Genomic DNA, 14,045 nt, shown 5'->3' on the forward strand with positions numbered 1-14,045 from the left:
TTGAAATGAAAGATGTAGATACGTGGTTTCTAGAACTTTGCTTGGCAATTATTTTGATAAATAATAACGATCTTATAATGGAAAGATGATTAAAATTAATATAAAATTGTTATGAAAATAATAATTTAAAAAGTGATGTAAAAAGATACAAACACTTTAAGACAATGACTCATATTGATCACATTATTAATAACATTTCTGGTAGAAAATGAGATGCCACCATCGGAAATTGCAGCTATTTACTTTTTACCAAGAATGTATTATTGTTATGACAGAATTTTTTTAAAAACCCAAATCGTAGCAAAATTATAGAATAATATTGAAAGAATTCACAAAGGCCTTCGACATGAATGATGCCGGCCATTTGTTTGCCATATGCTACTTTTTGAGTAGAATTGTATTAAATATTTTTATTTTATTAAGTACTTTTATTCTTAAAATTCTCAGGGATGCACTAATTGTAGCTTACATTCTATGTGGATATGCACCCAAAATTTCAAGACTTATATAACATGTGTGGACTTAACTTCAGAATATATGGAAGTTTCCCTATTTTAAATCATTTCTTTGTTGCTAATAATTAGATTGAAAAAGATAAAAATTTTGCTAAGACTGCTTAGGTCGACAGCTAGTATTTCCAAACAGAATGCAACTATACTAAAATTATTTTGCCTTCTCCGGTGGCGACACTGGTTGCTATCGATATAACTTCTACAGAAAATCCTACACGTGTTCCCATGATTGTTGTCGTGGTAGTGTTTCAAGCAACAAAGCCAACCGTGGTTGAGGCGGCGATTCCGCTAATGCCATTTACGACAACACGTCCGTTTATAGTTCGCGAGTACGGCAGTCTTTTTGGTGATTTCATCTCGCAGCTATTGTTCTGCTTCATTAGTATTTCGCGTCGAAAGCCTTAAGGATCCATCACAGTTCGATCAATAATGTCACTATGAAGTACAATTGTTCGATACGTACACCTAGTCCAGATGCATCGCGTCCGGGTGCAATATGCACTTAATCAATTATGTTTCTCCACTGGGAAATATGTTTGTCTCATGCATTGATTACGCCCTTCTTGGTGTCGCCAACATTCGGTTTCGTTTTGACCTAGAGCTATTACATGGAAAATTGCGTCTCGTCTTTGGTGAATAATAGTCTGGGATTTTCTTCAGTTGATCGAGTTGATATTGGTTGTTCGATATAATTGAGAAGAATGCTATCGCAGTGGATTTGTCGGTGAATTCCACTTCCACTTCATCGTCGTAGAAGCAGTCCCTGAATGTTTTCAAGTCTGACGTTGTATTTAGCGACCGGGCATTTTCGCGTGCAAATGCGATTATTTTAAGCTGGCCTTGAGGAGTATTGGTAGATTACGTTGGTCTCAACTACCGATTTATATTTGTCCCTCGGTGAGATTATATTGAGCGTATACAAGGGTTTATTAACCTCTTTCCATGCAGACAATCGCAGAGAAGCTTCAGACACTTCTAACCTATCAAACATTATCGTATTTCTGGTCTGTCCACTGTTCACCCGATCCTAAGTTTTAAAACCTATGAACACGTGTCTTGGTGCGATGATAGTTATCTGCCATGATAACTGACGAACACTTTGGTCTGTCAAGTCTGTGGTTGGTACGAGAAACGACACCGTTCATTGACTGTATATTGGGGTGAGAGGAATTATAGCACTAATCCTTCAATCTGATTTGCATGACAGTCTGGTTGATTTGAACAAAGTTTAAGATAGTGAGGGCCACTATAATGTTGTAAATTTAGTCCTTTTCCATCCAGTTAAGAAATGTTAGAAAAAATATAAAACAATCAGTAACTACTTTCATATCTGGGGTTCTTCTGCAATCTTTTAACACTCTGGATCGATATAGCCATTACAACAAAACATATTTGAATGACTAAGACGATATCGTTATGAACGATTATGATTGTCCCTTAATGTTTGATAGCAAAAAATCTTTTTAACACAGCACAAGTTTTGTAGGCTAGTATTGAAGTTGGCTTATACAAGTAAAGGCATAGGCAGTCCAACATGAGAGCTTTGCAGAGATACAGTTTTGCAAGTAGACAGATTTGCATATAGAAAAAAATGAAGGGGCTGAATAAATTAAATTCTACTGAATCGGATTTATTATATTTTTTGTTGGCACTTTTCATCTATGTCACACAAAAGTTTTGGCATGGATTCGTTTCGTACATGATCAGTCGAAAGATTAAGATCCGACTGAATCTAGCAGACAAAAATAGAACTAAAATGTAATCTTATTTTGTTTCTAATGCATTGTATATTGCTTCGATCGAATCAGAATATATATATATATATATATATATATATATATATATATATATATATATATATATATGAAAACGTTCTCTTGTTAGACAAGTCCTTTAGGTTGGATTAATGATACTCTTTTTAGGAATGGCCTGGGATTCACGTTGTGGCAGCATGTCTGAAGCCAGGCTGTTTGAAGACTTCTGCTACCAGTTTAATGATTTCCAAACCACTTGGCAAGATGCTCGCACTAGATGCCAACGAGATGGGGGAGATCTGCTTAGCATTACCTCAGAGAATGAAGATTTATATATAGAAGGTAAGTGCCATTATGTGTCAAAAGAGTTAATATAATTCAAAGTCATTTGATCTTTATGACTGTGGTTTGTCTGTAAAAGATGTAATTTTGAAAATTAAGCTTGGTTCAAGTTGATCTTAGTTTAAGGTTAGAGACATATGTCAGGGCTCTATATGAATTTTGAACTTTCTATACCTTTGAGACTGCTGTTTCATTTGTAATAATTGCATTACTATGCATTCCAATTAAAGAACAAATATTCCATGGGTATATTTTCTTGCATCTCTCACTGTATCTTGTTTCTATACATTTTCTTTGGGAAGGGGTTGCTGTATTAATTAATCATCCTGAAATCTTTACTTGTAGTTCGAAGCCATTCACAAACCATAAATTAAGACATAGGTCATTTTTATTGTAACATTTTACAGAATAATCAATTATATTGTGTCGTCATTCTAGTTTGAAATCCGTACTTTGTACATAAATATGTTTAATGCAATTTGTAGCCCCGTGTCATAGTGTACACACCTAAAGGACCAGGGATCTGATACTTTAAAGTTATTATTTAAGCAACTTTCCGCAGAATAAACGTCTTGCCCGACCAGACATTAATGGATGGAACAGTAACATTGGCGAGTTTTGCCGTGATCATTAGCCATCAAGTTGCAAATTAATAAATATGAGTAACTGCCAACTAAATAATTGTAAACAAAATAATGTATTATCATCGAAGACGTATAAAGCATGTTACTAGTCATGATGTGTCTATTTTACTTCACAGAAGTCATCAGAAACTGAGTCAATCAAACATTATCATATGCATTATCTAGGAAAATGCACATCGTAATTTGTAAATCTGCATTTCATTCATTTGCCAATAACCCCATGTTTGGAAAAAATGAATCTTGTTTGCAGACCCCATGAGATCAGGACAATTACGAAACGTCTGGATAGGAGCCAATGATCTTGGAGTTGAGAAAGTCTGGAGATGGTCAAATGGCGACCCATATGACTACACTAACTGGAGGTCAGGTAGGAATGAAACATTTATCAGGCTGTGGAAATACCTGTGTTTGAGAAATTATTACTGATGTTTTCACTATATTTTATTTGCATAAATACAATCTGGCTCTTATTGATGACGATTGTAGGCAGGCGTGCAAATGTACACTTGTCTGCACAAGCAAAACATAAATTACTCTGACAGACACCTCCCGCTTTGAAAAGACTACATGTTGGACATTTTCCTGTACATAATAATCTTATTTATCAACCCATTTTCTCCTAGATGTCATTTGTGACTTATTTCAATCTCTGATCCAGGAATTCAAATTTACTGTTTGATAATAATAATAATAATAATAATAATAATAATAATAATAATAATATTAATATCCTATAATTATCCAGGGTAGGGTTATTGCCAAACAGCTAGTTCACATGTATGTCCCTGTATTGAACGAAACACACATGTAATTGTAAAGAATCTACAACGTCAGTATCTACTGCTTAAGAGAATGCAATCATTATATGAATTATTACAAATTATACAAGGTTATGAAAATGTTATCACACACATATATCAAAGCTACCATGTACAAGTGTTATGATGCAATAAGACCAGGACTGCACATCAAATTATTTGCAAAGGTTAATAAAACCTGAAACGTTGGGTCCTTCTTTAATATTTCTTACATTAATCTGTCTCAAGTTTTGTTATATGTAAATCATTGTTTTCACTCAACCATGAACTGTTTCTGCTAACGTTCCTTACAAACATAACTCATTAAATACATTGGTGCTAATTATTTTAGATCTTGAAGATAAGAATAGCTTTTCTAAACAATAATGTAATCCTTAATTGGTATCAGTCTAAGAATGATAAAAAGAGATGAAGCAAATGTGAAATTACCTTTGAAATTTAAAACCACCATAGCTGTTCATTTCTGTAAGCTGTGTAAGCCACTGTATTCAAGAATAAGTACGGGCGTATGCTCTATAGTTAACTACTATTCAAATATACTCAACTTTTGGCATACATAAATCATTGTTTTCAATCAAATGTGGAAAATCACCAACTTTGGTCACTTTTACGCTCAACAGATGTAACATAACGTTCAAGACCTTTTAATAATTCCCATGTTAATATATATTGTTACAACGAGTGTTTCAAAGAGGTTGGACCAGAATAAAGTATTATTAATATGGATACCTAAAAATTTGTCACATCCAATCCAATAAAATGCAGCCATACATGTATGAGAGCTATTAATTTATTTTTGTTTTCCATCGCAACAACCATATTATGAGTCATCCAGTGTTATAGCAGGAACAAATTGTCTATGGATATGTAGGTCGTGCGCCCTGAATGTATTATGGCATTGTCGACAGGGGATGGTAGCAATGCAGATCGTGGGGTTACTGGCTCGGGATTTCCTGGCCTGCCTCCGTGTCAACTTCAGATCCAGTGTTGAGGGAGCAGTCATCAGCAAATGGAAAGTCTCTGACGATGCCTGTTGTGACCTTATATTTTTCTTGTTCCTTTCTGAGCTTAGAACCAAATCGGTATCAGATGCCGATTCCCCCATCACCAAAGGCATTGGTGAGCATGGCTGAGAACATGAGACTCAGAAGTGTTGGCGCCAGTACATAGCCTTGATTCACTCCATTTGAGACAGGAAATGTCTATGATGTCTCATCTTTTCCTGACCTCTAGCTTCCATGCCGTCGTGGAATTGCTGCACGATGGTGATACATTTATTTGGGCCTCCATACTTGGCCTTGATCTTTCACAGGATCTCTCAACTGACAGTGATGAAGGCCTTGGTTAAGTGGACATTGGTAGATAAAAGGTCATGCTTTTGCTCCTGGCTCTTCTCGTGCAGCTGCCTAGCAGCAAACACCATATCGATGGTTCCACGTTCCTTCCGAAATCAATGCTGCTTGCTGGTTGGAGTCTGTGGGCAAGGTGTGGTGTGAGACAGTTCAGGAGACTGCTAGTGAGTATCTTGCCTGAGATGGAGAGTGAAGATATACCTCGGTTGTTATCACATGCCGTATGACTTAATTTGCGTTTATTCAGGTGTATAATAGTAGTGTCTTTGAATTCCTGTGGGATCGTTTCTTTTTGCCACATGAGCTGAAACAACTGATGGCGTTTTTGAGTCAGAGTTGCACTGCCTTCCTTGTATATCTCTACTCGGATTGAGTCTGAGGCAGAATCCTTGTCACTGGAGAGATGACACATTGCTTTATAGCTCTCCAACATGGTTGGAGAGTCATCCAGTGGTTCACTGAATGACACTTGGGGCAGACTATCAATTGCTTCAACATTGATGGATGTTTGGTGAATTAAGACGCAGTTGAAGTGCTCAGCCCACCTTTCGAGGATGTTCTGTGATCAGCGTGTTCCCATCTGCACTGAGGAGAGGGGATGAAACTGATGATGAGGGCCACAGACTTCATTCAGCGCAAAACAAAACCTCTTCATATCATGATTTTCAGCATATCTGTGGATCTTATCAACTTTGTTACTCATCCAAGAGTCCTGCATTTGCCAGAGTTTCTATGGAACAGTCCTACTGATGTTATTGATGGCATGTTCCTTTGAGATGGACTTTGGATCATTTAGGCATGTTTTGTGAAGGCGATAATTTGCATCCAACAACTGCTTGATGTCAACGCAATTGTCGTCAAAGCAGGCCTTGCGCTTTGTGAAGGAGGGCCCTTAAATCTCTGTAGCGGTATTGTTGATCAGGCTGCCTCCACACTCTGGGTGTCCAGAGGGATGGATTAAAGACGGTTTTCTATAGTGCTGCCAAAGGTGGTTTTGGAGTTGGAGTTCATCAGCTTGGTGCTGTTCAGCTCCAAGCCTTACTAGTGTTTCTTAGGTAAGATATGGATGTTTAGCTTGGAGATTACAAGGGGGTGGTCAGTTCAATATTATGCACCACACATGGACTTGATTACTCGTATATCCTGCCTGTCCCTTTTCCTAACAATGACACAGTCGATGAAATGACAGTGCCTAGTTTGGGGATGCATCCATGTTGTCCTGTTACGGGTATGGAGGCGGAAGACGGTGTTGTTGATGAGCAGTTCATGTTCTGAGTATGTCTGAAGCAATAGAAGACCATTGCTGATGCAGCGGCCGACACCATTCTTTGTAATGACCCCTTTCCATGAGATGTTGTCAGAGCCACATCTTGCAATGAGTTCACCAAGGATGACGATCTTGTCAGATTTGGGAACATAGATTATGATAGGGTAGAGATCTTCATAAAATGTATATTTTGCTTCATCGGATTGGCTATGATTGTAGCGTAGGCACCGACGATCGTGATATGCTTTCTTCCATTCGACAGGGGAGTTTCATGGTCATAAGCCGGTCATTCACACCCTTTGGAAGTTCAACTAGTTTGCTAACATCCACTTCCAAGCCTAGTCCGGGCTCACGAAGCTCCTTATTTCCTCTTACGCCCCAAAAGAAGATTTAACTAGCACCCATTCCACAAACTTTGCAATCTCATGCAAGGCGAGTTTCGCTCAAGGCTGCAATGTCGATTTTGTATATGGCTAGCTCTCTGCCAATCATTTTATTTATCCTCTGAAGTCTGCCGATAAGTGTGAGCATGTTCCATGCGCCAAGGGAGTGAAGAACGATATTTATCATTTTTGTTGAAGTATTTCCAACGCTGACGTTGGGTCGCTGCCATCCGCGGTTAGCTGGCTAGGGAATGATGGAGCAAGATATTTTAGAGCTCCTTTTCTACCCGCCGTCAGACAACACTGCTGCTCCCTGCCAGTGAAGAACAACCATATGGTCTGAGCCGCCTGTGTGCAGATTGGCGGCTACGGCTGTCATTGTATCCAAAGCTACCGCTTCTTCGCACGTCCGTCGCTACAGGACAATGGGGAGAAGTATGAACAAGTGACTTGAGCAATGACTTTGTTTAAAGTGAGGAAGAGTTGCGCGTTGTTAACCTCACTCACTCGTCCGTCTTGGATCCAGTAGCAAGACAAGGTCAAGGCGGCTGGAGATGGAATCGGATGCAGTGGATGACAAGGACAACCTACATGCATTTTCATAGTCTATAAGCTCTACAGCGAGTTCCTGGGAATCGTCTTTCTTCCCATTGAACTAGCTATCAGTTTCTTCCGCTCAGTTTGCTAGATCCAGTTTTACGATGCTTGGGTATTCAAGCCCTAACTCGTCGAGGGTTTAAGACCCGTTTGACACCCTCACCTGTTTTAGCTCGCCAGTTAAAGTGGTTTACTTGGTTGTGGCTGATGCGTATGTTACAAGACGGAGCCACAGTGAGAGCTGGGTGCATGTGGGGACCAAAGGTGGACAAGCTACAACCTGAAGAGTGATGACTGTTCCCCTATCAGAGGTGGTACCCCTCCAATATTCTCCCGTGCATACATACATACATACATACATACATACATACATACATACATACATACATACATACACACATACAAAATATATTTTATGCATAGTAGTGACATTTGATTTGGTGTTCCAACCCTGGTCTTGAATTTATAGAACTTTGAAGATTAAGATCTGGATATATTCTCTGATATTCTTATTATTCTAGAACTAAAATTCTCTCCTCTGTTTAAAAAAGGTGGTATTTTCCTGAATATATGAGTAATTTACCAATGAAATAGAGTTTGAGCTTGAAAATATGAGTTTCACACATTCGGCTGATTTTTGGGCACATCTTTTACTTGGAACTTATATGGATCCTGCAATCACGCATCCAGGTATAGACTTTGTCATGCTTGGGAATTTACATGAACTATAGCTGTACAATAACTAAGGCACTATATGTAATAACATTCTTACAACTTCTAAACGTTGACTTTGTAGTTTGCTTATTTAGCCTGTGCTGCAAATTACTTCAAGTATTTACGCGAGTGAGTGGAACCATAATGCCTTCCTCTTGGGTATATAATAAAACTAGGTATCATATAAAGTAATGGGGAAAATTCTGTGTTCTTACTTGAAAGGTTTAACGAAGTCTTTGCCAGAAAATTCTGCATTTATCAGTTTTGGAAGGGGAATCGGACAACGTGATATAACATATATATTCTGAAATTGTGCAGACATCATTGTGTTTAAACTAGCATGCACATATTTGATTCCCATGCTCAGAAATGTTCATGAGAATTGAAACAATAAATTTCAGAAAGATGTAATTGTAGGGTTTTAAAATTCAGTAACCAATTTCCATGCATTTAGGTGAGTTTTAAACGAAATTAGAGTAAGTCTGCAATCGTGTGTCCTACAGTAGACCTTGTGTGATTTTGAATATACACAAAATATCAAGGAATTTTTCATGACAATGCATATAAAGGATTTAACATTAGTTCATGAACGTTTATGGTTACATTAAATATATATTGCTGATCGAATATATAAAACGTTGTCTCCATTAAATTGCTGGAAAAGGCACCGAAATATTTACTTGAAAAAAATACAGCAGATCTTCTTAGAATGTATCCAAAACATAATTTCTAAAAACTATACATGTCGAAAATTACGAAGTATTGAAATATTATTTCCATAAATAATTACAGTATATGGAATCATGCAAAGATTATGTTTTTTTTTTCTAGTAGCATTATGAATAATCCAATCATCCTTTCATATAAGTATTCTTTCTTATGAAAGATATCCTTGGTATGCATAGATAGTACGATGTCATCTTTAATCTACCTCTTTGAATCTGAACTAACGCTGAATCTGCCTGGAACGTTTTGATTATCTAGGTCTGAAATGGCGAAATTTAATTCTACTGTGAATGCTTACTGTAACTTTGACCTTTTGCTAACTGAATATACCATATGCAATCGCTAATTCCAAGGGGAATAACTATAGAATCGACAAACTTGTATGTTGGGTATATATACATCGTCAATTAAACTGTGTTTTTCATTTTATGATTTGAATTTGCAATTAGTTGATACATCGCATCGGTATTTGTCACGTGTTTTAATTTTAATGTTTTGAATTTATCAGTATTGAAATTTCCCATCACATTTAGATTGTTATATTTTGTATTGCATTCTTTCAGCACTTATTTAGAAGTTTTACACCATTCCATCGAGGAGGTTACGGGTGTATAACAGCTGTGCATAAACAAACTGGAAGTATTTATTGGTTTTACCTCCAATGCCAGCATTTCTAGTTTGGCTAGGGATAATATTGCATTGTTATTCATATCAAGATTTTAACTGACATGTACCGTTGCACCACCTCCATGATGAGTTCAGTCTTTCTGAATTGCTGATATTTATTGATTTTGACTTTAGCATCATGAAAATAAAAAATCTAACTTAGTTTTAATAATGACAGATATTAAGTTTGTTCATTAAGCTACAAAATGTCTTCATAGGCGCAGATCTTCATTCTACTCGGTTAAAATTCAATAAGCGGAATTGCTGACCTATGCAAAATCACAACGACATGACAAGATCTCTGCACAATTGTCATACATCCATTCAAATCCATTTACATGTACTAATACAGGCAGATTATGTAACTCAGTACAGCATGGGTGAAATGTCTGATCACATCCAATACAAACTATTGATAAATATATAAATATATGTTCATAAGAAGTAGGCAAGAGTGTTCAGTTCCATTTTTAAATATGAATGCCCAAATGTTATTTCTAAGGTATCTTGTTTCGGTATTAAAGGTGGGGCTGAAATTGCTTTTCCACATACAAGAAATCATATTATATAGCCAGTAGTTGACTTGAATATACATTTCTTGCATTGTTATAACAAATAAAATCAAGCTTGGTTCCTTTTCTTCATGATAAAATATTTGTAAGTTTGAATGTTTGTACAACTTAGTATCAGTCATTAGCCTTTATGAGGTTATCCTGAATACTGACTGTTTTAATCAGTGGTTATTTGTTTAATTTGAATTTCCAGAATCTAACCGCCGCAAACATTTGAACATTTATAATAGTTTATACATCTCTGATAAAATTGTTATTTGTTTATAATAAAAAACGCTTAATTACAGACCGCTAAGTTTGCTTCAAAGTATGAATTTACACTATAAATTAAAAAAAAGGGATAAACATTTACCCACAGGAAACAAAATGTGACTAGGAAATGCTGATGCAAGATTGCTTTTTTTGTATGTCTCTTATGTCATTATACACATTGTCATTGGCTTGCAGAACTACGTGTACATCATCAGGTTTGTTATTCACAATTTACCCATTATTATTGTGCTATTGCTATGCTGGCTTGAGAGTCATCGGATATTGTACTAAGATCTGTCTTTTTGGTATTTTGTCTGTTAGTTCTTAAACTATTCCGTAGAAATTCACAAAACTACGTAGTATTCTTGCCTACGCTGCATCCATCTGCAAGAGTGCGGCCGTTTGTGTCTCGCACTCTGGGGACTGAAGATAGGATAAAAGGTCAGTGTGCAAACATTTATATTACAATGAAAGTTTCAAATATTTTGACCGAACTTCACATATGCTGTGAATATCAGAAGATGCATCATATAAATGTCTAATTTTATATTATGATGCCTGAGTCATTATCTGTGGGTGCTTGTGGAGGTAAGGTATGACATAAAATTAACAGCGTGAGAATTTGCAAAGGCAGACCATTGTAGTTGCTCAAATTTTAAATTAGTTTAAAAAGGTACACTCAGCGTCCTCATAGTTTCATGATATCAACAGTTAGTTTATTATTGCTTTGATTTTCAGGGGAGCCCAATAATTCAAATGAAGAAGACTGTGGTGCAATAATGGCTTGCATGGGATATAAGTGGAATGATATTCAATGCAACCACACAATGCAATACATCTGCAAGAAGAAAGGTAAATTGTATTTTTTGTACTATGCCATGAAAAGGAAAGTTTACATTTTAACATTCCCTTTAAAGCTTTCCTAGTTCAGAAATAGTATACCAAGCACGACAAGAATGACTTCATGACTTAAAGCAGAAACAATATTGCCAATTGGAAATTGTAATAAGCCTAACCCGAATCATAAAAAATATGTGCAAGCATGATACAGTAGATTGAATTGAAGTGATCCAAGTCAATTCATTGTCAGTATCATAAACATAATACAGCTTGTTGAAGCTTAAAGCATTATTACCGCAAAATAAATTACTCCCTATTGTTCACTTCTCACATAACACCTGCTTTCTACTAGTATTAATATAAGCAGGAAGAATCATTGAAATAAACGCTTTGTCAGTTTTCTCAAAAGACTTACAGGTCTGATGGAATATTTTTGTATCGTTCATGATGGCTTCTACTTTCATTGCCAAGCAGAGGCTCCCACTCACAAGCGCTCTGTCTTTTATGGTGAAACCTCTGTTGAGCCTGGACCCTTCAGCTTATTATCATCTGAGGAGCTTGTGAGAGCTTTGAAAAGGCACCAAGGAAGTACAGAGCCAATGTGGAAAGGAATTTCCCGTCTATTCATACCAATGAAAGAGGAAACTGAAGATGGATCAGTAAAGGCTATGTTTTCCTAGATAGATGGGTTATCCATTCTGCATAAAGAGTATGAACCCAGGATCGAAATAACTTGCTAACAATTTCTCCTTATTTAAGTTAAGTTAGTTACAAGAAGTATTCCATTCAAGTGACACTCTTCCTTAGCTGAAATTATGCAAGTGGTGTCATAGAGGATAAGGTTGGCTTTTTCTAGCTTCTTCCTTAGAGATTTTGTATCCCTGAAGGCTCGGTTAGTCCTGATTGTATCTGACACCACAGTACAGTATATGTCTACGCCAGATCACGTGGCAGCTTCTTAAGGAGGCAACTCAGTGACTTCTGTTGGATTTGTGGAACGATAATATTCTCTTTTCATGTCACAGCATACGTGGTCAATTCTCCAGGTAGGTTCTCAATCTAGAGGATCCCTCACATACCTTTGGAGACCCAAGTGAGCCTAAGTCGATGTAACTTCCTCCACCTATTCCTGTTTGTCTATTTGCTACTGTATTCGTCTTGGGTAAAATAGTTTCAGAAGAATAAAGCTTTAAAGTAAAATACCTGATCATAATACAGACACACCCTCACTGCCTCTCCCCCCCCCCCACCGCTGCTGCATCTTAACCGTTCTATAAGTAATGAGAAATTGAATTATGCTCCTGTTATAACTGAATTCATGGGATTTTTGCGCTCTTCTGTATATTAAGGGGAGCTCACAGCCTGAATGTCAAACATGTAGGCAGAAAGCCATAACTTAGCATGGGAGAGAGTGATTTGTTAGGTAATTTTAGGACTCATAAGTATTTATGATCGGTTAGGTAATACCAAGTAAGTATATTTTACTACAAAACTGCGTTTCATGCCTAATGGTAGGGAAAAACAATGTAAATTGTAGATATGAGAGATAGATAGGTGAAAAGATAAATTTTTGTTTTGAAACAAGGTATAATTCATTTAAAATGCTACACACCTGTATGTGTTTAGCACTAACCTTTTGTTGTATTCTTTCCAGAATCGCTCCAGAAAAGACAATTGATGTATTTATTGATCCATTTTTAAAACAAAATTGTAGTGAATACAATTGTTGCATGGTTACCTAATATAAAATAGTAGGTATCCTAGTCTGTATCATACCAGTAAAACAATTAACGGAGAAACAATTATACCATGTGTTTGAAATATATGACTTTATAACGGGGTGAAAGAAATTATAGGACTTCTTTAATCTGATTTGCACGACAGTCTTGTTCATTTGAACAAAGTTTAAGATGGTAAGGAGCACTATAATGTTGGAAATTTAGTCCTTTTCCATCCACTTTAGTCATGTTAGAAAAAAGGTAAAAGAATCTTTAACTACTTTCATATCTGGGATTCTTCTGCATTCTTTTTGCACTTTGTTTGGATCGATATAGTCATTTAAAACAAAACATCTTTGAATGAATAAGACGATATCGTTATCAACGATTACAATTTTCCGTTGTGTTTTGAAAGCGACAAAATATCTTTTTAACACATCACACGTGTTGTAGGCTAGTATTGAAGTTGGCTTGTACAAATAAAATCACAGGTAGTCCAACATGAGAGCTTTGCATATATAAAATTTTGAAAGCATTCAGATTTGCAAATAGAAAAGAATGTAAGGGGTGGATGAACTAAGTTCTACTGATTCGGATTTATTATATTTTTTGTTGGCACTATTCATCTCTGTCACACACAAATTTGTGAATGGATTCGTTTCGTACATGTTAAAAATATGTTTCTTCGATGATACTTACTTGATCATAATACAGATACACCCTCACAGCCCCCACCCCCGCTGCTGCATCTTAACCGTTCTATTAGCATAGAGAACTTGAATTCTGCTCCTGTTATAACTGAATTCATGGGATTTTGCGCCATTCTGTATATTAAGGGGAGATCACAGCCTGAATGTCCCCCATGTGGGCAGAAAGCAATAGCTTAGA

General features: G+C 36.6%; 1 protein-coding gene across 1 annotated transcript in view; it reads left to right on the forward strand.

The window, feature by feature from the left end:
• The window catches only part of LOC149791880 (C-type mannose receptor 2-like), a 40,820-nt gene that overhangs the window by 313 nt on the left and 26,462 nt on the right, over positions 1-14,045 (forward strand). Inside the window, exons 2-4 of the mRNA XM_089969284.1 lie at positions 2,435-2,608; positions 3,503-3,619; positions 11,338-11,451. Of these exons, the coding sequence (XP_089825410.1) occupies positions 2,435-2,608; positions 3,503-3,619; positions 11,338-11,451 (405 nt within the window). The remainder of the gene's footprint in view (positions 1-2,434; positions 2,609-3,502; positions 3,620-11,337; positions 11,452-14,045) is intronic.

The sequence above is a fragment of the Sinohyriopsis cumingii genome, chromosome 9, assembly GCF_028554795.1.
Source record: "Sinohyriopsis cumingii isolate HCF-2022 chromosome 9, ASM2855479v2, whole genome shotgun sequence".
Classification (NCBI taxonomy): Eukaryota; Metazoa; Mollusca; class Bivalvia; order Unionida; family Unionidae; genus Sinohyriopsis; species Sinohyriopsis cumingii.